Source organism: Canis lupus, chromosome 17, assembly GCF_048164855.1.
Source record: "Canis lupus baileyi chromosome 17, mCanLup2.hap1, whole genome shotgun sequence".
Classification (NCBI taxonomy): domain Eukaryota; kingdom Metazoa; phylum Chordata; class Mammalia; order Carnivora; family Canidae; genus Canis; species Canis lupus.
The window spans coordinates 17,254,793-17,278,785 of record NC_132854.1 but is presented as its reverse complement, the minus strand read 5'-3'; the positions used below and the strand labels follow the sequence as shown (position 1 = coordinate 17,278,785).

The 23,993-nt window shown below is 41.8% G+C and overlaps 1 protein-coding gene across 2 annotated transcripts in view; it reads left to right on the top strand.

The window, feature by feature from the left end:
• The first annotated feature begins 1,755 nt into the window (after positions 1-1,755).
• Positions 1,756-23,993, top strand: part of GPC6 (glypican 6) — a 1,088,426-nt gene continuing 1,066,188 nt past the window's right edge. The window contains exon 1 of one of the 2 annotated variants that reach the window (XM_072782620.1): positions 1,756-2,600. In XM_072782620.1, coding sequence (XP_072638721.1) covers positions 2,441-2,600 — 160 coding nt within the window. In that variant the 5' untranslated portion in view covers positions 1,756-2,440. The remainder of the gene's footprint in view (positions 2,601-23,993) is intronic. The other variant, XM_072782621.1, reaches the window with a different exon arrangement.

The window sequence follows — 23,993 nt, the reverse complement described above, 5'->3', positions numbered from 1 at the left end:
TACTTAATGATTCATTCATTTTAAAATAATTCAAACCACTTATACGTGTTTTTACCTATTTTTCCTTAACCTCAAACATTCTTTTTATTGCATTATCTGCTATGTACTGCTAGGGTCAGGGTAAAGTAAAACAAGTCGCACTATGAGACAGTAAGGTAGGTTATGCGTGTATTTACCCCTTTCTCAGAAGTATGCAATGCCTATCACCTGGCTATGATAGAAACAGAAGTTTGGATGAAGTCATGTCAATTATCATAGAAGTAATGACTTGGTCACAACAATTTCTAATCATACCCATGTTATCCTTTTTCTGCAAAGATACCAGAGTATATTTTGTTCTCATCTTGATTTCAGACTTTGAGGAAAATGAGTTCAGTGACTTAAGGCCAGACAGCACAATATCCTGAAGACAAAAAATGTGTTAACGTTTTAAGAGAAAACACATATGTGTCTCTTGTTTTCAGAATGTTTAGCTATGGAGTTTTGAAGATGAGAAAGTCAATTTGTAAACAAGTCAGCCTTATATTTTTAAGCATTTCCATGGCTTAAATGAAGCTGTATCTTAAACTTGAGAGTCTTTTCAGTGGAGTAAGAAAGGAGGAATTAATCAGAGAGGAAAAAGATGTACCTAATGTGTTGTGATGATAATAGAATGACTTAAATTTCATGAGTCATTCTGGTCATTAACAGCCATCATCAGAAAAACACTTGTGTGTAGCTTTATAGGTGAGCTCCATACAACTGGACATTATCCTATAGTAATTTTTGGGTAATGCACTGACCTATATACATTTGGCCACAGAAGTGAGTAAACAGTATCTTTTTTTTTTCTTTTTCTTTTTTTTCTTGGATTAAAGTACCTTAGTAGTTGCAGGAACTTTGGGTCTTCACACCAGTTTCTGCTTAGCAGAGTTCATTAACATAAGAAAGTCAATAAGAAATTAGCCTACCCTGAATTTTCATTTTTTATTCCATTTCACAACGCTTGAGTGTGAGATGGGAGGAAAGTGAATCGATTCCCCAGTTGAGAATTCTGTTAACTTGGAAGAAAATGTTAAGCCCAATGTGTGAGATTGGGGGGAGGGAAGGAAGTCGCTCCCCTCCCCAGTATCTTCCTCCGTGCACCCCACTGACCCCTGCTCCCTCATCTTCCCATCGCTTCCCTGTTGTGTTTCTTCTCCTTAGCTTTCCTGTCCCTCTACCCACTAGAATCTAATCATCAGGATTCCTGATCCAAGATTATGTAATATTTGAAATGAAGAAGGGTGAAATTTATGAGCCCAACCCCAGAAATAATAAAAGAGCTACCGGTCTCTGTGTGCCCCGACTGTCTTTAGAAAATAAAACACAAAGCTAAACAGAGAGGAGACAGTTACAGCGATGATTGTGCTGAAACTCAGGGGTGCCCCTATATGTTTATTTCTACGCGGGCTTTGTGTTTCAGTAGGTCGTAAATCCTTGCTCCTCTTTAGAGCAACAATTGGAATCGCGTTGTCATCTAAGCCCACAAAAGCGTCGTTTGATAACCACACAGGTTCACGACTTAGAATACTTTACATTACTTACTTCTATCATTAAAGGAAACGTTTCGGATCAGCATGAAGGATGTGAAGGGAGTGAGAAAATAGAACCGCTTCCTCTTCCCCCTCTTTCTTCTAACCGAGTAGCAAGAGATCCAGTCCAGGTTTTGCCTTTGACTCTTCCTGTGAATTTCGGCCGAGCTCCGTGTAGCACGTTTTCTGTCTCTCTCTCCCTCTCCCTCCCTCTCCCCTCCTTTCTCCTTCCCTCCAGCCTCCTGTGTCTGTCTCCGGGATTTCTCTCTCCCTATTTCAGGAGGACTCTCAGAGGCTCCCTCAGCCCGTGTGAAGCTGAGGTTTCCCCCGGATCCCGTGCATCCCCGACACATACCTCCACGCACACGCGTCCCCAAGAGCCCGCGCCCGCCCCGGCACACACGCGCGCACACCCTCGCGCTCGCCCGTCCACCTCCCTCTCCGGGGAGCCGGCGCGCGTTCCCACCTTCGCTGCACACTCGGGCGAGCCGAGCTCGCCGCGCTCTGCGACTCTGCGGCTCGGAAGTCGGATCGCAGCCCTGACCCCCGCCCCCCCCCCTCCCCACCCATGGTGGCTTTTTAAACATTTCTTTGCCTTCTCGCTCTCTCGTTTTTACTGCACCGTTTTCGGTCTGGGGGGCTAAAGGAGCAAGGCGGCTGCTTTCCCAGCCAGCCCTGGTTGGCTTGCCATCCTCCATCTGGCTTATAAAAGTTTGCTGAGCGCGGTCCAGAGGGCTGCGCGGCTCGTCCCCTCGGCTGGCGGAAGGGGGTGACGCTGGGCAGCGGCGAGCAGCGCGCCGCTGGCTCTGGCGGGCTTTCGGCTCGAGGGGCAAGGTGAAGAGCGCACGGGCCCTGGGGTTCACCGAGCTGGATTTGCACGCTGCACCATGCCTTCCTGGATCGGGGCTGTGATTCTTCCCCTCTCCGGGCTGCTGCTGTCCCTCCCGGCCGGCGCGGAGGTGAAGGCTCGGAGCTGCGGCGAGGTCCGCCAGGCGTACGGTGCCAAGGGATTCAGCCTGGCGGACATCCCCTACCAGGAGATCGCAGGTAAGCGCGGGCGCGCGGGCCCGGCAGGCTGCAGCCCTCGGCGGCCGCCCGGCGCCCCCCTGCTCCCTGCCCCCTGTTGCTGAGTTCTCGGTGTTCACTTTCTGTGCGGGCTCTCCCGGACGCCGCGCCCCCGCGCCCCCGGGCCCCCGCGCCCCCGCGCCGGGCGGCGGATGCTCGGGCGGCTGCTCCCGCGGGGAAGGTGCGCGTCTCGGCCGCCTCATTGTGTGCACACGCGGGAGCGCCCTCCTTCCCTCCCGCGCGCCCCCTCGGGCCGGGCAGCCGGGACACCCCGGGGCGGCCGCGGGCTCGGGCAGGTCGCCGAGCGGGGCGCCCGCCCCGCGCCTCTCGCTCAGGCAAACTTGGAGGAAGTGCGGCCGCAGTTTGCCCAGCGCCACCGTCTGAGCGGCGCCTTCCCCACTGCCGCGCTCGGGCCGGCGGGGGCGGCGGAGACACGCGGGGGGCCCCCCTGGCCGCCCGCTCGGCCCTGCGGGTCCTTCCGGGACGCGGAGCGCACGGCGCCCGGGCCGGGGGCGGGCGAGGCTGCGGGGGGCGGGGGGCGCCGGGTCCCGGCTGCTTCGGGGGAGTTCCCGGGCTGCCAGTTTCGGGTTCGGGGCGGGCTTTGGCGCCGAGGGTCCCCCGGCTGCGGTTGGGCGCGCGTGGGTCGGGGGGCACCCGGCACCCGGCGCGGCGTCGCCCGCCCGCCGGCTCCCAGAAGCTGCGCCCACCGAAGCGGGTGGCTCGCTCGGGGGTGTGCCCCGGGCCCCGCGTGCCCCCCGCCAGCCCTCCTGCGCGGCGGCTCCAGGCCCCCCCCCCCTCCCCGGGCGCCGCGGTGCGGGCAGCGCTCGGTCTCCGACGACTCGCGCCGCAGCCCCAGTGCGCGTTTTCCGGCTCTTAGCTCCAACCGAAGGGGAGCTGCTCCGGGGCTCTGTGAATGAAACGTGTCGGGGAGAGGGAATCGTGGGGCTGCGGGAGAGCGCGGCCGAGGGGGGCGCCGAGAGGCCGGGGATGCTGCTGGCGCCCGGCCGCTGAGGTCCTCGGCGCCCTCGGATGCTCGGAGCCCCGCGCCGCCTTCCCGCCCGCCTCTCTGCGTTTGGCCGGGGAGCCGGGCGGCGAGGGAGTGCAAAGGGCTTTTTGCAGAGATCTTCGAGCCGCACGGTTTCGACATGCGACGGAATTGCTGTTTCCTTACGGTTGATCCACAGGCTCTACAGGGGAAGGTTTTCACTTATTCCGCAAAGAGCACATGTACGTACGTGTAGGCGCTGGGGGGAGGGGGAGCCCCTACACACGCCGGCAGCGCGAGCCTCGCAGCCAGGGAGCCCCTTTCAGTTCTGAGCCCGACGCTGCCAGCCTCTGCTGAGCCGGAGGCGGGACCCGGGGTGAATTCGAGGACTACTTTTCTATCCCTGTCACTTACGCTCCCTTTTCCAGAACTCCTTAATTTGTTAATCAGTGAATAGAGAGCGACTGCCCCCACAGCTCCTTAAATTTCTTAACTCTCCTTCCCCTTTGTCTACTGTTATTTCATTCTTTTTAATTAATTGATAAGGATCAACTTTGCTTTTTTTTTTTTTTTCTCTCTCCACCCCGAATCTCAGGGAATTCAACTTTTAAAAAGGTTCTATAGTATGGCTCACTTCTAGGAACTTTTTTCTCCTCTAATCTGGGCTTTTTCAAACTGTATCTTTTAAACACAGATATTTCCCAGCTTGATTTCAGATGTGATATCTCAGAGAAGAAAATAGTTAAGTATTTTTAAATTGCTTTAGTGGATTTAGTATTTTTAAATATTCTTTAGTGGATTATGGGACTTTCAGGAGACTGCACTTCATCCTTAGCGTGATGCAAATCTCCTTAATATCAAAAGGAAGGTTTTCAGGGTAAATAATTTCTGCATTCACCGTTTACTTTCATGAAAACCTTTCCAGTGGTTAAAATAAATCCTTTGGTAGATTTTTAACTACAGGGTGTTTTTTTTTTTTTTTTTTTTTTTCCTTTTCCCTCCACCTCTTGACAATTACAGGGTTCACTAATTAGCCATTAAGTTCTAAAACCTGCACTTTTTGTTAAAGTCACTTTCTAGGACTAAGGGTACTGTTGACTTTGCCTTAACCCTGGTGTGCTTTGATGCCGGTGGAAATAATCAAAATACAGGTCATGGTGGGGTCAGAGGCACATCTGATAGGGAAACAAATGAAGTAAAAGATAATTGTATACTAGGTATATATTTATATATATATATGTATATATACAAATATATTTTCAAACTGAACTACTCAATGCTCCATGTTGTTGGAATAATGGCCTAGGAAATATGTCCCAATATTAAATGAAAACACTCTTTTGCTCTTCCCTAGTTCCTGATACTATTTACATTTCATTATCTAGTATATGGTGGTTATCCTTTCTTTAAACTCCCTTTTCATCCTTTTCCTCATATGGACTTTTAATGGTTTACTTGAGAAATGGCATATGCCATCAGTCTGCCAGAAAACGTGGATTTAAAGGAACGGCTGTTCATAATTTAGATTCATGAGAACTGTTACTAATTGAAAGATATTTGCAGGTAGCTTGCCTGGTAAAATAACTGAGAAGTAATAAGGACATTATGTTTCATCGTGACATTATTAAAGTTTTACTCAGAACTCACAATTGTGAAATAGTGTTGCCCTTTTCTATTCTAGGATAAAAGGGAGTTCTTCAAACTCAATAGGTGAGGGGCCCTGATGGGTAATATAGAAAGTCATGCTCTCAGAAAGTGCTTGGGAGGCCTTTAAGGGGCAGGTTGTACCATTAATCTTCACTCAGCCCTGATCTTAAGCCATCCCAGGCAGATCAGATAGACCATCTGTCCTTGTTTGAAAGACCTCCAAAGGGGAAGACCCAGGAGCCCCTCGCAGCAATCCATTCTAATACTTAGTAATTCTTGTGGTATCGAAATTTCCAGATAACTAGCCCAAAGCTTTCCCAGTGTGCTTGCCTACTTTCTTCTATCTTCTGGGAAGATACTGAGCAGTGGATCATCAGGTTCTTTGTTAGGAATGTTATTTTGATCCAAGGTAGGTAGGTATGAAACATTCCAGTCTTGTCTCTGAACATCCGTAATATTATCTCATTTTCCAACCCAACTCATCTTGATGGCTCTTAACTTCTAAAAGAACTCAACAACTGAAAAGAACATCTGCTTAAAAGACTGGGCAATTCAGGGAATGTTGTTTTATGCCTACTGTGCCACCATGCATGGAGGCTTCTTGGAGTCATTAATTATAAGTCCTTGTAGTTGACGCATGGTGACTTATTGGCCTATGTGTCTACTTTTTTCACTGGTTACCTAATGCAGCTGTATTTAACAATCCCTTATGTAGAAATTACTACGTGCCCAGCACCTATTTAAAAACATTACTTGCTTCTAAAACATTACTTGCTTCTGAAACATTACAGACTGCCTTATTGACTCCTTTTAATAATTTTGTAGATGTTGCCATCATCTCCATTTTATAGATGAAAAGACTGAGTAGCAGAGAGACTTAAATAATTGCCCAAGGATGACTCAGCTAGAAAGTGATGGGGCTGGAATTCCAACCTAGGCCTTCTGACTCCAGGTCTTGGAGCCCTAGGCTTAATCCTGCCCACTGCCATTCTATATTTCTTGAATGAATGAATGTGTGCAAAGTCAGTTCTTTCTTCATCTACTAGGTATATAGCCTGGTATTATCAGTCACCATATGTATTCCCTCACAGTTTGTGCTGAATATTTTTCTATTGTAACATGTACAGTTTTTCAAAATCACTTTGAATTTTATGTTCTCAGGAATTAGCCATGCTATCACTAAATTGTTCCTGTATTTATGCATTTTCCTGATTTTTTTTTTTTTAAAGTTTCTACATAGCTACATAAAAGATGCAAACAAAAGAACATGTGTTGGTATTTTTCAGTGTACCAGGCCTACATGAGTAATGGATTAGTGCAACAAAGCTTGCTATAGGAAGTTATCATGGGGTTAGAGGGAGGAGGGAAGTTTATCTTCACAGATTAGGAAAAAATATAATTGCTTTATCAGTGTTTGTCCCTTTTTGTGTCTCAGATGTTTTGAGAGCCGCACTACACAGGTAGATATTAAAGCATTAAACTCTTTCTCATCTTTTTAATATGAATTTACCTTAACATTCTGAAAGTCTACCCCAAAATCAAATTAAGAAAAGAATATTCTATTATACTCTGCTGATCTAGCAGCGACTTTTTCCAGTCCTTCTTTATTGCTTTCAAATTTCAGAATATGTAATGCTTCATTTTTACCTCATCTTTGTCCAAGAGTCCTTTTCTTTCTTTGGTGGGTCTCCCAGGGAACCTGTCTTCCCTCCCTCTGTTCCCCTAGCAAACTAACTTATTTAATACATTTGCTATTAACGCTTTTTTTTTTTTTCAATTTGCATGTAGATATCACCACATAAATGGAAAAACAGTGTTTGGTAACTCTTACTCTTTTACAGACCCATAAAATATCCTCATTTGAAATAAATTATTTAATTTCCATTTAACTGTCTACTTCAGAGATTTCTGATTTTTTTGCCCTCTCTTGAGTTAGCTGATGTCTTTAAAATGCTTTCGAAGAAGAGTGTGAGAGGTACGAGTTAGCTGAACTTCAATTTTTTTTTTTTTTTTTTATGATTTATCGAGTCACTAGATGTCTAAAAGAATCACATTAATTCCAGGTATCAAAGCAATCTAAAATCTGGGCTATTAGGAGTGCCACTTGTTAAACTCTTGATTTGGGAATTAATTTTAGAATGATCCTTGCAAACAGAGTTGTCTTAGCTGATTTAATTAGAGGATAATATGTCATCATTGAGAACAAGAGTTCATTTGAGTTGACTGATATACTTTTTTACATAAAACTCACATCTTTTTAACTGGACCACATAGCAATTGCTGGTGAGTAGAAATGTAAGCTGCTATCAAAAGTGATTTAAAATATACAGCATTATATCTTTTAAAATATTCTAGTATAAACATTGCATTATAATTTATGTAAGAGCGTGACTAATGCTCTTTTACAATTATGGGTAAGTTTTATGAACACAAAATACAAAGTTACTGAGTACTTTTAGACCAAAGTGACCTACGATTCATTCACTAGATTTGTACAGAAATAGGAGTTTAGGATAGAAATTGTAGTAAAGAAATTACAGATAAAATAGTTTATTAGCTTAATCTTATATTTTAAGCCTACCAAAGTAACATTTTAAGACTGTTTTTTCCCCCCTTAATTCACATCTCTCAAAAGACTTCTAGCAAGGCCAGTCCTCTTGACAATATAAATAGAATACTGAATATTCTTTTAAACTTAGTGTTTATACTTTGCAGACCAAATTCTGCTCTACTGAATTCTTTAGCTGGGACATAATTGTACTTTAAGTAGTTTCATAGATATCTTCAGTATTATTCAGTTTTCAGTTATTTATATGATACCCTTTGAAAGTTATTTACATGATACCCTTTGAAAGTTTAATTTACTCCCTGGGATGGCATATTTGTAAATAAAAGGTTGCATAGCAGTAAGTCTTGGGTAAAGGCTTAAAAATTCTAATAATCCTGAATGGAAGTATTTAAGAGTTTTTAATAACCTTGGATGAAAAATATTTTTTAAACAAATGTACCAGTTAGTAACAAAAATAGAAATTCGATTCCACATTTACACATTATCCAGGTTTTTAAAATTTATTTTTATAATTCATTCTCTATTCCCTTTAGGCATTTTTTTTTTCTTCATTCAGTAAATATTTCTTGTATACCTACTATGCATAATCCACTCTGCCAGGTGCTGTCTAGAGGGCCACAGGGAATTTTAATCCTAGCAGGGAAGCAGCCATTAAGGGCACCATTCACAAGGAATGGCTGAGATAGGGGCAAGCCCCAGGGTACTTGGCTCTAGGAAAGAATTTAGTTTTGGAATGCTTCCTTGAGGTAGAGCAAATGGGCAATGGGCTCTGAAGCTTGAGGACATAGTCAGGACTTCTATGGTTAGAAGACTGTGAGAGCAGGAGAGGAGTTTTAGAACCGGGGGAAAACAGCGAGTGAATGCAAAGCCCTGTGGACTAGGGAACTAGGAGAGAGCCTGTGGGTCAGGTTAATACTCTGTCCAAAGATGGCATGGGCATGGTGACCCTGGGTGGTTTACTTTTTCATCATAGTATGAACCCTTAGCTCTAAAGCCTGTGGGTGCTAGGCTCAAGTTTTTACACATCTGGTTGTTTTAAACAGCCCAAATAGACTTTTAACCATTTAGAGCCTGCCTGTTGTATGTACCCTGTAAAACTGCATAACTCCTGATAGTCATTTATAGGACAAATCTGGGACCTAAAAAAAAAAAAACAAACAACAAAAAACTCAAGCTGCTGCCCTCTCAACCCTATAGTTGAGCAACATTGCCTAGATTTCTCCCAACTTCTGGGAGTTTCCGGAACCACCTCCCCTTCTGGTAGAGGCTCCTCTGTTGTGTCTGCAAGCCCTCAAGCTATGAGGGACTTCCCCTCCCCTACAACTTGTCAAAGTGCCACCCAAATAAAGTTCTTTGTGTCCTGCTGCCACCTCATGGTCCTGTCTCTTTCCTTCCTCAACCCTGAAATCCCTGGAGCTCACTGCAGTGACTTTGGCCTTCAGCCCAGGGCAGTGAGCAGCTATTGAAGTGTTTCAATCAGGAGACTGGACTTGATTTGAAATGTTACTTTGGTGGCTCTGTGGAGAATGGATTGAAGAGGAGCAAAAGCAGATACAGGAAAAGAAGATGTTAGCTTGAACTAGAGTGGTGACTGGAAGTGGAATGAAGTCGAAAGCAAGAAGTATTTAGAAGCTAAGTGAAATAAGTTAGACAAGTTACACTGAGAAAGACAAATACCATAGGCTGTCACTTACATACAGAATCTAAAAAACAATATGAACAAACAAAACAGAACCCAGATTCATAGATGAAAAGGCAGATTGGTAGTTGCCACAGGGAAGGAGGTGTGGGGTGCGATGGGTAAAAGATCAAGTAGTACAAATGTACACTATAAGTCATGGGAATGTAATGGTGCATGGGGAATATAGTCAAGAATATTATATTAAATCTGTATGTTGATGGATGGTATCTAGACTTCGGTGATCATTTTGCAATGTGCACAAAGGTCAGATCACTGTGTTGTGCACCTGAAACTGATACAATATTGTATGTCAATTATAGTTGAAATTAATAAATATTTAGGAGGTAAAATTGACACAACCAACAGACCACAAATCAATCAAAAGTGAATCATTGAATATCCGACATGTGATGGACAATGTGAAAGGGCGTCTATATATGTTGAGAGCAAGAGATTGAGAAAGATAAGCATCCCATAAACATTCATTTACTTTATAAGGCCATGTGAATAACTGACATAGTTTAAGTGTGCTTTTTAGTGGAAACAAAACTCAACATCATAAAACTAGCACAGCATTAAGGATATCAATGTGGCTGAGAGAAAGGGATTTCCCAAATAGGGTAGGGTGAGTTGTTCACTCTTAGAGGGTAAAGTGCTATCAAAATCTATGTAATCTGGGCAGCCCTGGTGGCGCAGCGGTTTAGCACTGCCTGCAGCCCAGGGCGTGATCCTGGAGCCCCAGGATCCAGTCCTGCGTCGGGCTCCTTGCGTGGAGCCTGCTTCTCCCTCTGCCTGTGTCTCTGCCTCTCTCTCTCTGTCTCTCATGAATAAATAAAATCTTAAAAAAAAAAAATCTATGTAATCAACTGTGTCATTTTGAAATTTAAGTCACTTTTTTTTTTTTGTCTTGTGGTAGTGTAAAAGTCTTAAAATTTTTACCAGGATGAAGAATTAATTAAAAGGTTACTTCATTTTCTAATATTTAAATAATGTATGTCCATGGTTTCAATACCAAATATGTTCTGATTGTAGTGATAGAAATCACAAAATGAGAGTTTTTTTGACCTTGCTAAAAGGAAGAGGTAAAATTTACTTGGGACTATATTATTCAGGGTTTACTAATGAAATTAAATGATATAGATACAGGTATATACATATATAAACATGAGGAGATTTATAATAGAAATTCGCTCCAGAGGTTATAGAGGCCGAGAAGCTCCATGATCTGCCATATGTGAGCTGAGATCCAGGAGAGTGGAGGTGTAATTTAGTCTGAGGCTGAAGGACCCGGGGGTGGGGTGGGGTACTGATATAAGTCTCAGTCCAAGGCTGGAGAACCAGCAGCTCTGATGTCCCAATGTAGGAAAAGATGGATATTCAGACTAAAGAAGAGAGAGAAGGAATTTGTTCTTTCTTCACCTTTTTGTTCTATTTGTCCTCAGGTGGATTGGATGATATTCCCTTACACTGGTCACTCCTGCTACTAAACCAAATGCTACTCTCTTTCAGAAACAACCTCACAGACACCTCCACACATAATGTTTTACAGGCTCTCTGGGTATCCCGTAGGCAGGTCAAATTGACATAAAATTAACCATCACAGGGACATTGAATGATGGGTAGCATTTGACAAACAGCCATGAAAGAAGGCATTTGGGGTGGGGTTAAATTCGTAAGCAAAGTAGTACATGTGGAGGATGCTACAGAAAGGGATCAACTAAGAATTTGTGAGAAATAATATTGAACAAATAGGGTGGGGTTATATTTTTGATGGACCTTGAAAACCCTTGGTTTTATGTGGCAGGAAGTAGGTCATCATCCTGAATTCTTGGCAATGAAGTGACAAGATGAAAGTATTGTTTTAGATCGGTCAGGCACCATAAACAGGATGGAATGGAGAGGAGATCATTAAAGGCCGAGGCAAGGAGGATAGATGGGGGCTGATGTACATACTGAAGCATGAAATAGATGCCTAGGGCTACAATATGAAGTTAAGAGGTGAGAAGGAGGGGTGAATGAGGTCATCAGAGAAGAGGTAACCTTAAAAAGAAAAAAGCTTAAAAACTTTACTCCAGCTACTTAGAATTTTCAATAAAAAGGGTTTAAAGAGGAGAAGCGGTTGAAACTCTTGCCTGAAATCATCTGTGTCATTTAAGATACTTGTGGCAGCAGGTCACACAAATTCCTGAATCGGCTTGCATACCCAATCAGGGAGAGCCATCATTCCACCTAAGTTCCAGCACAGAACAGTTTTATGAGTGAGAAAGTGGGAAGCTAACACAATCATCAGGATCCCAGGTTCTCTCCATCTCTTAGCTCAGCTGTCCTAAGAGTCAAAGCCTCATTATGACACCCAGAGGCACACAATGGGGCTATTTCTAACCATGTGTATCTCCTCATTGATGAGACACGCTAACTGTCCTAAGCCCCCCAGCAGATTCACCCACCCTCTCATTTGAGAATTGCTTCCTGCTCTCATGCCTGGAAGAGAAAGGAAAAGAGCCACAGCTGTTGACTTGGGCTAGTCATGGCTACTCTCTCAGATGGGCTGATGTCCACCTTCCTTAAGTCTGGGCACTGAATTGCTTGGTAATCTTCAGAAGAATCCCCAGGAATTGAGGAGTAATGGGGAAATTGAGAGTAACTACTTTTGTCTGAATAAATTAGGTATTTGGCATTCTCGCTTGAGTCCATTGTTTCTCTGGCCCCTGGTGAACTGACACATGCTTAGCAATTGGCTTTCAGGAGGGTGGGGTTTGGGGAGACCTGATTTGTAGCATTCGCCAATGTCTATGGTATAGAAATATTCCCACCGTGACAGATTTCAAACTACTAACAGTTTAACAGCCAGCTTATAAAATTCCTGAAAATTTACCAGTTTGGCTCTTTGGAGCTGGAAAGAGCCAGGGCTATCCTGGAGCCAGGTGGGATACTTAAATGCAAAACAAATGACAACGAAAAAACCTTGGATTCCATCTTTAAATATTATGATTTAATTGGTCTGAGATGGGACACTCTTTTTCCTGTCCTCCCCCCTCCCTTCTTCCCTTCCTTTCTTTTTCAGTTTTCCCAGGTATTTCTGATGTGCATCCAGGGAAGGGAACTAGTTGGCTAAAGATGTGGTTCATAAACTTTATCCTGCATTGGAATTACTGGATGGCTTGTTAAACATGAATGCCTGGGCCCCACCCCCAGGGTTTCTAATTTAGTCTTCCTGGGTGGGGTGGGCCTGTAATTTGCAATTTTTTTTTTTTTTTTTTACAAGGTCCCACTCAGGTGATGCTGATGCTGTTGGTTAGGCACCATCTCTTGAGTATCTGGGGACCACACTCTGAGTGCATTCACTGTGGTTTTAAACACAGGTTTTGGTCAGGGTATACAGTCGAATGTGGGCAATGATTTCCATTATTTCTCATCTTGATCATAGGTAATAATCCTAACCCAGAGAATGCCTTATTTAAAATTGCACCCTCCCCCTCCCCCATAGCCTGGGCCTTCGTTCAAATGCTTACTTTGGCCACCAGGGGGCCTAAGGGAAAGAGAGTGATTGGATCAGTTCAATCCGTAACCACCTATGTGTGGAACAAAAGGGGCCCAACTCAGCTGCAAGCGCCCAGCTGCAGTAGGAGTGAACTTCAGCATCACGTTAAAAGGAACTGGGAATTTTTTTTCTGCTTCTTTTATCATAGGATCCCTTTTATTCTTTGTTAATGTGGCAGGCTTTCTTTGGGTGTATGACTTATCCTTGGGGGGTCCTATTTAGAACATTTCTAGTGTAGAGTAATCCCATCTCCCTACTCCCCACTTTGAGCTGATTTTCCTGCACTAGTCTCCCAAATGCAGACCTAGCCATTTTTTCCCTCTTGATCTAGACTCTTATGCAAGGAGACTACATTTAGAACTGGTCAGTCTTCATTTTATACACGGTTAACTAAAGATATAGCATAATACATTCAGGGCATGCACACCTGTGTTCTATAGGCTTGGCCGGCTAGTGTGTTTGCTCCTTATTACAGTTCTTGGATTTCCTGAGAAACTGGCTTCCTCTCTTTGTGCCCCCAGGACAGCTACTCCTCAGCTGAATTTCAGGGAACTAGAGGTGTTTCTCCTTAAGGTTGCAGTGAGGTGAAGGAAAATATTTTCTTTGCAAAGAAAGCACTTTGAGGTCTTCTTTTTTGAACAAAATGAATAATTTTCAAATTTTATTTTCTTAAAAGGTCAGCATAGCTCCAAGTTGGTAGCCCTTTTGGAATGAACTTGAATAAAGCCACTATGGTTTTAGATATTATAGATATCTTAAGATGGCAGGCCTTAACTTTTTCCTGAAAAAGTAAGAAAATACTTTAAAAATACTTTAGCCTCTTTGCTTATCCTATTTTCTTCTATGTCCGAATTTTTTAAAACTTAAAAAATGGTAAAATTTAAAATGGCTGACATCTTTTTCATCTTTTACAGCAAAAGTTTAAACACACGTTTTTGAAGAGTTTAAATGATCTTTGACATTAGGAAGTCTATTTGGAAAATAAGAATTTGTAATTATGAAGTATTAATAAATGTGGAAATGTAGGATTTGTGAACACTCCTACTTGATCTGTTACAGTTTCTCTCCAGCTGTATATTTACATTGAAGTTAGGTAACATAGTTTACTGTTACTTTCACATTATCAAGTGCTAATGTGTGAAAGGCTTTTATTGTACTTTTACTACTCATTTGATTATGTGGTATCTTATTTAATATTCTTTCATAGACTTGGGGGTATTTGGACATCAGGAGGTCAAGTGCTATGTTAAAAGCTTAGGCCAGTCTTTTTATATGACTGCAATAAAGAATATATTCATTTCACTTATATTACCACATGGCGCTCATAAAAGGTCAGTTTCAATTGAATACAAAATAGGTTACAAATGGCAAATCTTATGTTATCAACAACAAAACTATTATGGATAATCCCTTTTCAATTACTACCTTCTCTTTTAAAAAAATAACTTGAAGATTTCTTAAAATCAGAACCTCATGATGTATTTTGTACAATAGACATAAAAATTGTTAAGTCTTTCTTTTTAAACTTAGTCAAGAAAATATGTATAGAGTAATCACACCGAAATGCCAGTTGAAACAGCAAGTCAGGTGTATCAAAGATTCAAAACAAAAAACCATAAAGTTACACTTTCTCATGTTGTTGTTATAGTAATTTAACAGATTAACTTTGAATCAATTTCTCAGCTTGGGTTATTGATGTAAAGATAAGTAATCTTATAGGAAGTTACATGCATAAATGTAAGCTGATTGCTATGATTTAAGAGTGGCAGTTTACTCTTATCTGGAAGATGCTCCCTAAATTATAGAAAGGTTTTCAGTTTCACAAAGCGTTGAGTATAAATAAAAATGTGGGTTGTAATGATCTTAATTCCTTGCAGTAACTAAGGTTGCATTTTATAGCTGGAAGGGTAAATTCCTGTACCTGAAAAACCCATAATGCATTTCAAAGTGAATTTTACCCTCTCTAGCCATGAGGTTTGTAAAGTACAACTCTCGAAAACTCTCCTTATACCTCCGAAATATTTATTTTCAAGAGTATGACCTTGTATTTGAAAAAAAACTTTATAAATGCTCTGTTCTGAAAGGCTTTGAAACAGTATCATTAGGAAAAAACGAGCCTCACTCACAACTGCTATAATCAGGCCAAATAGAAAGGTGGAATACAAATAAGCCAGAGCAGGCTTTCCTCGGTTCCACGTTTCCTGAAGCTATCTTCATTCGGGGTGACGATTCTGATTTTAACCTAATTAAGCATTAAAGAGAGCCAGTGTCCTGAGAAATAAGCCTGAAGCTTGCTGGAAGTCCCTTGCTGCTGGGTCCCTCCCAGGCACCGCCAGGGAGCCGCTGCCCTGACTTCTGGAAGGTGCCACTGATGCCCAGAAGGAGGCTCTGCTGTGCAGCGTCAGCCCGTAGGTGTACCACCTTCAGCCACATCTCAGCCCGGTGACTGTGGAATTGATTTTCACGGCTCATGACAGAAGCTGTTTTCAGCCCTTGAAAAGGAAGTAGCTGGGGCTGGTACTCCTAACACAAACAGCAAATTGCTCCGTGGCTTTCATAGCATTCGAGGTCTGTTACCTTAAGGTTCTAATGGCCTTTTAACAGTGTTTCCAGCTGAGCAGCAGATGTAAAGGATACTGAACATTGAAAGCACTGTTCTTTTTTTTTTTTTTTTCCTCCTCCCTGAAAGAATCATTTTTTACAGATATTGTACTAACACCGTATCCCAGGACCTATTCAATGGCATGTTAGGTTTGAAAAACTGAACCACATCTCAGATCAAGTGTGGTCAGTACCACACATCTGCCACCTCGTTGGGCTCTGTGTCCCATGTTACTGCCCATCAGACACTGAGCTCTTGTCACCATTAGTTGGGGCCCATTTGGTAATGTCTCAATAGGGAAAAAAATAATTAATGGAACCGCAGGAAGCCTCAAAACTCTGTATGCCTATGTTAAGTTCGCTCATTTTCATCCTAAAATTTGCAGTATATTTTTGAAAACAACGCGTTTAACTTAAAGAATTCTATCCAGCCTACGTTTGGTTTCCCTTTCTGTTGTTCTGGGTGTTAGTTTTGCCCTTGCGTCTGCTAGGGCATCAGATGTTTCCTGAGCGGGGAGCTATGCCCTCCCTGCTCCGTGAGTTTGAAGGGCTTTAAGCTTTGGTCTGTGGAAGAGGGTCAGTATTCCAGTCTTGTGGATGTTGGGGGTGGGGTGGGGAGTTCAACATTAACTGAAGAACATTTGTTGAATTGGACTTTTTTCCAGTTTAAAAAATTAGAGAAATAGTATGTCTTTGGATTTCACTGTCTAACCTGTGCTTCGTATTTCAACTTTCCAGGGGTAACTACACGAGGTAAGAGAAGAACGCCCATGCCAGTGAGTCTTCATTCCTCATTCCAGTAACAGGCTTGTTTTGCAGGCTTCTTGGGGGATTTTTAGGAAGTATGTGAGCTGCCACCATTTTTCCCCCAAAGTTGAAAATATACGTACATTGCAACTCTGATGTGAACAGACATGTAATTTCTTTCCCTGTTGTTTTATTCCATTTCTTCCTCCTACTCCCTGGTTCTTCACTCACATAACCCATAGGGGGAAAATGGTGTGGTCTGGTTGAAAATTCAGTGTGGTTAGTTTTGCTCTTCTAGATAACAAACTTGTGGGCAGCCTGCTTTGGTGTTGGGGTTGAGCAGAGACTGGCTTTGGCTCCTGGCGCTATCCCTTAGTCTTTTGGATCCTGTCTGTGCCTCTATTCTTGCATCTGTGAACAGGGATAATAACAATCCCTTCCACTCATCACTGTGATTGTATTAAATGAATTAACATTTACAAAGCTCTTGGAATAGTGGCTCGCATACCATAAAGCTTGTATATGTTTTTTAAAAGATTATTTATTTGACAGAGAGCGAGACAGCATAAGCAGAGGGAGTGGCAGGCAGAGGCAGAGGGAGAGGGAGAAGCAGGCTCCCTGCTGAGCAGAGAGCCTGATGAGGCTCCATCCCAGGACCCTGAGATCATGGCCTGAGCCAAAGGCAAACGCTTAATCAACTGAGCGACCCAGGTGCCACCCCTTCACCTTTCTGCATACATTTTTGAAGCAAATCAATCTCTTGATGTGTGTAGGGAATAACAAGGGAGCAAGGGGGAAGAATGCATTTCCTTGGGTTCCTCCCATCTCCAAGGCTTAGCTCACCTGCTCTGCTAATGTCTGGGGTGGGTATACTTTGTGATCTGCTCTTGTGCAGCTTGGGAAAGAACTGGTAATCCCCTTTCCTGGAGTATTCACCCTGATACTGGTCTTTTCTGGCCTCGTGGGCCTCGTGAATCACTGGCTTGCTCTTCACCTGACCTCTGGTCCCCCTGTAGCTTTGATCACCAGCTGTGGTGGGAGCATGACAAGCCTTCTGGTGTGCAACCCTGGAGACCACTGGGCCAGACCTGTGCCCCAGAGATGTGGATGTAGCCCTCCCTCTGAACATCTTCACCTCCAAGCTGAGGGTCATTGCCAGCAGCCCACCAGGCAATCTCTTTACAGATTCCTAAACAGATTTTGGGCTAGAAATCCCTCTTTGGCTTTTCTCTGTTGTTGCGAAGATCAGAGAGGAGAAACTGGGAAATACTGGGAACCTCTCAGTACCTCCCCTCTTCGTAGAGACCCTTGGGGGCAGGGATGGATTTGTCACCTTTTGTCTTCCTGGCTGGGCCTCAGGCCCCTCATCCAGCTTTGGAGACTTGTCTCCTAAAGAGGTCAGATATCCATGGCCTTGGAGGTAGACGTCTGTAGGAAGACAAATGAAGGGGCAAAGAAAACTGAATCAGCTAAAGATTTGCAGAATATTATCCTCATTATATATGCAATATGGAGATTTCTGAAGAATCTCTCAAACATCAAGTGAACTGGGAATAACATACATTCTGCTTATGTGGGAACCTTTGGACTTACTGAATGGTTATTTTAAAGTTTTCTTTACCTCCTTGAACCAGTTTTCTCTATATAAAAGGGCAGTACCATAGCCTGGCTCATGGTATTGTTGTTTATGAGGTTTAAATGGCATAATGCATGTGAACAGCCTGACCGAAGTCTCCAGTATGTGTTAGCTCTCCTTTTCCCAATTCCCTCTTGACACATGTATCAGGATAAGAAATCTTCCTATTTCTTATTCAGGGGAGGAGAGAAACCCAGTAGGCTGTAATCCCCACTGTAAGACTTAGTCATTTTTAATTTCCTTTTATCAGAAGCTTCTAAGAGAGAAACTCTAATAGAACATTAAAAGGTGATCTTGAAATGCTTTTAAATGTCAAATAGCAAATCTTTTAAAAAACATTTTCTTTCTTTTCTTTTTGGTCTTCTTGGAACTGGCCGTGAAACTTCCTCCTTCATGCTGTTTTCACTGGTTGCTGTTGGTGGACACTGTCCTCAGAATGATAGATCAGATGCCTGGCTTTGATTATTTCAATTTACTAAGAGCAGGGGTTCTCAGACTTGAGTGTGCATCACAATTATCCAGGAGCCTTGTTCAGATGGGGGCTGCTGGGTCCCCTCCTGGGAATTTCTATTTGGTAGATCAAAGATGGGGCCAGTGCCCAGGTGATACTGACACTAAAGGTATCTATCTAGGCCACACTTTGAGAACCACTGGATTAAAGTTTAAGCCTTAAACGATCAAAAGTCAGTTTACTTCTCCAATGGCCTGGGAATAAATATCCACCATCTTGACTTGACATTCAAGAACTGAAACTATCTTACTGCTGTAATTCCAAGTTCTAGAAATTTCTGTCTCATAAAACCTATTTCACTCAACTTACTCTTCTTTCTGTGTCCCATTTCATTTGCTAATGCTCATGACAAGGCTTGTTCTGTCCTTCCCCATTTTGTTTACCAACTAAAATTCAGTTTAGCTCAAATTACTCTTCATGAATTTGTCCCGTTACCCAGTCCCTATTTTCTCCTTTTTGCCATGCTTGTGTAGTGTTTGTCTATTATTTGGTAATTAATCAAATTCTGTCTTCTCCTGACTCTTAAATTATTGTCTTGTATCATTTAAAATGAGTCACTTAATTTTTGTTTCCTGGATTTGCCTATGTGATATGTGGTAGCTGAGGGCACATAAATATATACTTGTACTTTCCAGAGCACAGTGTTTGAGCATAGGAGGTATTCAATAAATAACTGGCTACTCCTTGATTGGAAATATAAAAAAACTTTTTTTCTTTTTTTGGCCAGGGTTTGCTTACAGATAACTTTAAGTAAGATCAAAGTTAAATGGTGTAATGTAAAGACACCCTTATGTTTTCTGTGAAAGAGTGCAGCTGATAAGTTATATTAGCTAGAGCCAATGGAAATCAATTTGTAATGTATAGACCAGAGTTTATTGTGTGGAACATGCATTTTGTTGCTTTCACTTTATTTTAAAGCATACCATTTCTCTCAGTGAAGTACCTACTGTATATAGGTGTATGTCTATCAAAATGTTTTTTCAAAATGTGGCATATTTTAGCTATCACTGACAGCAATTTTCAAATGCCTGAAAAGATTAGAGAAGCTAAATGTAAAGAGTACTATAAATTGCAGTGACATTTCCTGGGAGATAAAGAATTGATAGAGAGGAAAGTTAGTTTAAAAAGTCAGGCCTAGGGATAAAGCGATCAAATTGTACCACCTTTGGAATGATCTATTTACGATGGAGGCTTTGAATAATAAATTGTGCCACCAGAATGCTCATAGGAACCACTTGTAATTTTCTGAATTCCATTTTAAGCTGTTACCTACCTAAGCTCTCTTACTTATTATATCAGTTCAGGTCAGTTAAAATTTATTTTTTAATTACTTGGTTGAAGAACAGCACCCACAATTTCCCTGCCCTTGGGGCACATGTAGAGTAGTGAAGACAGATACATAGATGACTAGTTTCTGTATGATAAAGGCCCTGGGAGGCTATCAGAAAGCAGGTAGAAAGTGAGGACAAATAGAGGTAATCCATTAGAGGGCAAGGGGGGAGAGGCAGTGAGGGCTCCCAGGGAGTAGAAAGTGCCTTTTGTTCAACACCACAATAATCTATTTCTTATATAGGATTGTTCTTCCATGTAAATGGATGAACCCTAATTATATGGTAAATAGGGAAGGTTAAATTCCTCTACTCTTCTAATGCAAATTAGACGATCACGCCCTATGAACTCCCTAAGAAATGGGCAACTCTGGTTTTGCAAAATCTGTCAGTTGATCTTTGTGTAAGCAAATAGAACATGTGTCTGTACTTGGAAAATTGTATATCAATTCCCAAGCATGATATTTAACTCTGCGTTATTTTAGCTCCCATATTTTAATGAGATTTCTAGAGAAACATTAGGAAAATAGCTACATTAATCACATGATAATCCAGCTACAGGTATAGTGTTACATGGTGATAATCCTGCTATTTTATATACAAACATTTCTTTGCAGACATTAACATATGATTGTGCTGTATATTTTGAAAAGTCACAGACATCATAGCGATCCTATTAAAGTAGGTATGATATGTGTTAATCAGCACACATATTTTGATGGACAAAGACAATATTTGCCGTAGGCGGCTAAACAGAACAATTTGTGCTGTGAATCCCTTTTACTGACTGTCTTACATAGATGGTGCAGATAAAGGGTTCTTCCTGGTGGAAAGGTGAACCCAAGTTAGCTTTTCTCTGCATTGCAATGATTTGACTTGGTTTATTTTTTGGTTTCTCTATTTTCTATCAGGTTTGAAACTGTGAACATTTAAACTCCTGTGTGGTTGCACAGTTTGCATATGAAGATGTTTTAAGCAAGTTCTGACATGATAAAAAAAATAGAGACGATGCCCAGATGATAACAAGCAGAAAAATTCCTCCTTTATATAAAAGCCTCCATTCTCGTTTGTAAAGCAAAATGTTCTCTCTTAAAAGTAACAGCTGAAAAAAAAAAAAAAAAAAAAGGCAGGAAGGCAGAACACACTCCTCTAAGTTGTAAAATATGTTTTGGTAGCTCAACAGCGATTTTGCTGTTCCTGAGAAAAAAATCAAACTCTAATTTTAAAATGAAGTTCTTTAAAAGCATGGCACAAGAGAGCCTTATTTTGGGGGCTGTGGCCACTCTGCTGTCCTTGAAGGTGCTGAGCCAGGCCACCGTGCACTTGCAGCGGGAGCACTGCCTGGCTGTGAGGCGCTGGTCAGATGTATTAGCAAGCACCTGTCTTTTCTGAATGCAACGGTGGATGAAACCAGAGAATTCCAGAAAAAGTTCTAACACAAAAGCAATTTTGTTTTTGACAACGTTTATCTGTTCCAGTGAATATTTTTAAAAACAAGATGGAAAGTTTTTTTTTCCTCCTCCCCATATGGAATTGAAGCTCTGAACTTGTGTATTTCTTTAGGTGTTAACGCATATTGGTCTTTAGGGTTACGCTGAGCTTTTCCTAGTAGTTGTAGCTTTGAGGGGGGCTGTTTGTTGTCCGAATAGCGTGCCTGGTTTCTGGATGAAAGGCATAACAGTCTGTCAGAGACCTTGAATGGTAAGTCTTGGGACTTTGTTTCTTGGACAGAGCACCAATTTCCTAACCTGGAAAATATAAGCCTCTATACCTGATGAATAGTTTTTGAGGTTGAGGAGTATGGGGTGTGTGTGTGTGTGTGTGTGTGTGTGTGTGTGTGTGTTTGAGAGAGAGAATTCACTATTAACGCACAATAAATAATACAGTTTTGTTAAAGACTAATACTAAGCCTCATTTGCTAAAGTGTTAATTTCAACTGTGACAGACAAATTTAGTTTTCTTTCTCTAAAGGAAGTTTCTCTATTTCATTTGGAAAAATGGGACAGGCACTAATGATGCTATGATTTAAAGGTATTTTCCTGGGGACAAAAGAGGTCTTTTTTTTTTTTTTTTTTTTCCTAAGAAGGAATACATTTAGAAGGAATAATGCCTCCCTTCTCTGATCTCTGGCAACTTTTATTGAAAAATTTTGGTGCATTAGTCACTTCCTAACTTTTTTACAAATATAAAATATATTTGATATATTTTATTATATTTCTGATATATTTGGTTAGTCTCCTGTGAGTCTAAGATCCTAGAAATCAGGGCCGGCTGGGTCTACTTTATCCTTGCGTAGCCCTTACCTCCTGGCATACATAAGACACTCAATAACATATATTGAATGTACCAAATAATGACAAAGGCTTAAGCTTTCATTTGACTCCCAGAAAACAACATCTTATGTAGGTGTTGACCAACTCATGTATATTCTCTGCTATGAAAATATACACTACTGCACATGTGTAACCGTCAGTAATTATATTGTTATTTTTCATTTCTACCGATATTTCTTGAGAACAAATGAGGTCAGAGGTACCTGGCTTTCAATTAGTTTATACTCTAGGAGGAAACATAGGACAAGGTGTAATGTAAGGTATTTCCTATGGAGACCGATGTTGAGATATTCTCCATCTAGACATAACATTTTTATTTAGAAGTGCTCCAGCTAAACATTGTACATTATTGTCCCAACCCTAATTTTGGGGGAGCGAGAGGGAGCATTTTTGTATTTTACTTGTCCTTTTGTTTCTGAAAAAAATAAATCAATATTGGGGCAGCCTGGGTGGCTCAGCGGTTTAGTGCCACCTTGGGCCCAGGGCATGATCCTGGAGACTTAGGATCAAGTCCCACTTCGGGCTCCCTGCATGGGGCCTGCTTCTCCCTCTGCCTGTGTCTCTGCCTCTCTCTCTCGCTCTCGCTCTTTCTCTATGTGTGTCTCTCATAAAAAAATAAAATCTTAAAAAAAAAAAATCAATAGTGTAGATTCATTATATTATGGGTGAAATAGTCTTATTCACTGATAATTTTGAAAGGATAGACAATCTGTTCCCTCTTCCCTTGCTATAACAAAAATATCGAATGATTGACCTTTCCATGTCCTTTTAATGAAATGAAATGGAATCAAGTTAAAGCATGGGAATGATAGTAGGGTCATTAAAAATGGGCTTTATGTCATGCAACTGAGCGTATATAGTAGCATATAGCATTCATTGAGCTCTCTGTATATTCCACATACTATTTTAAACTCTACTTTGAGAGTCTCATGTAATCCTTATAGCATCTTTCTGTCATAGGTAGTATCATTCACATTTGACAGATGGGAAAACTGAGAGCAAGTGCAATAAACTTGTCTAAGGATACAGGCAGGTCAAGCAGATAAGCCAGGAAGATTCCATAGCCCATGGCTTTTACTAGTATCTCTGTGAATCGTATGGTTTTCTTTTTCACATGAGCGAAATAACTTTTTCTAGAATTAAAATAATTTACTCAAGGTAATTGGGCTATGCAACTTTTTATTTAATTCTTCCCGAATATTATGTCTCACTTAATTTTCCATTGTTTGACAAGATGAGTAGCAACCATGATTCCATCCTAGAAAGATCTCTAGAATCTTTCAGTAAGAACAACTGATAACTTATTGCTTAAAAGTATATACTTTGAAATCATAATGTCTATAATTCTGTGCTGTTACATTATTATTATTCTAGCCATTTGATATCTGAAGCCCCTTTTTATGTTTGGAGAAGTCCTCCTTTTGAGTCCAATGGGAGGCAGAGCTTGCCTACTATTATAGGAACTGAGAATATCAGGTGCTTGCTTTCCTGGGCTCCCTTGTGGCAGGACTAAGATCACATGACCTAGGATGCAACAGTGAGATTTGCCTGCCCAGTTTTTGCAATAGGAGCTTGTGACACAAAAGCAGGGACAGTGGATAATTCATTCTGAGGAAAATCAAAGACAAGATTTAAAAGTTATTTCATTGTAGATTTCACCAAACTAGCATTTAAGTCCATAGTACTGTTTCTCATGGTGCTGCTGGGGTTATGAAGCCAGTGTTGGATTACCCATAGGCAAACCAAGACTATGTGTAGGCCACTTATGAACAGGGGCATCAAAAAGTATTTTGGGG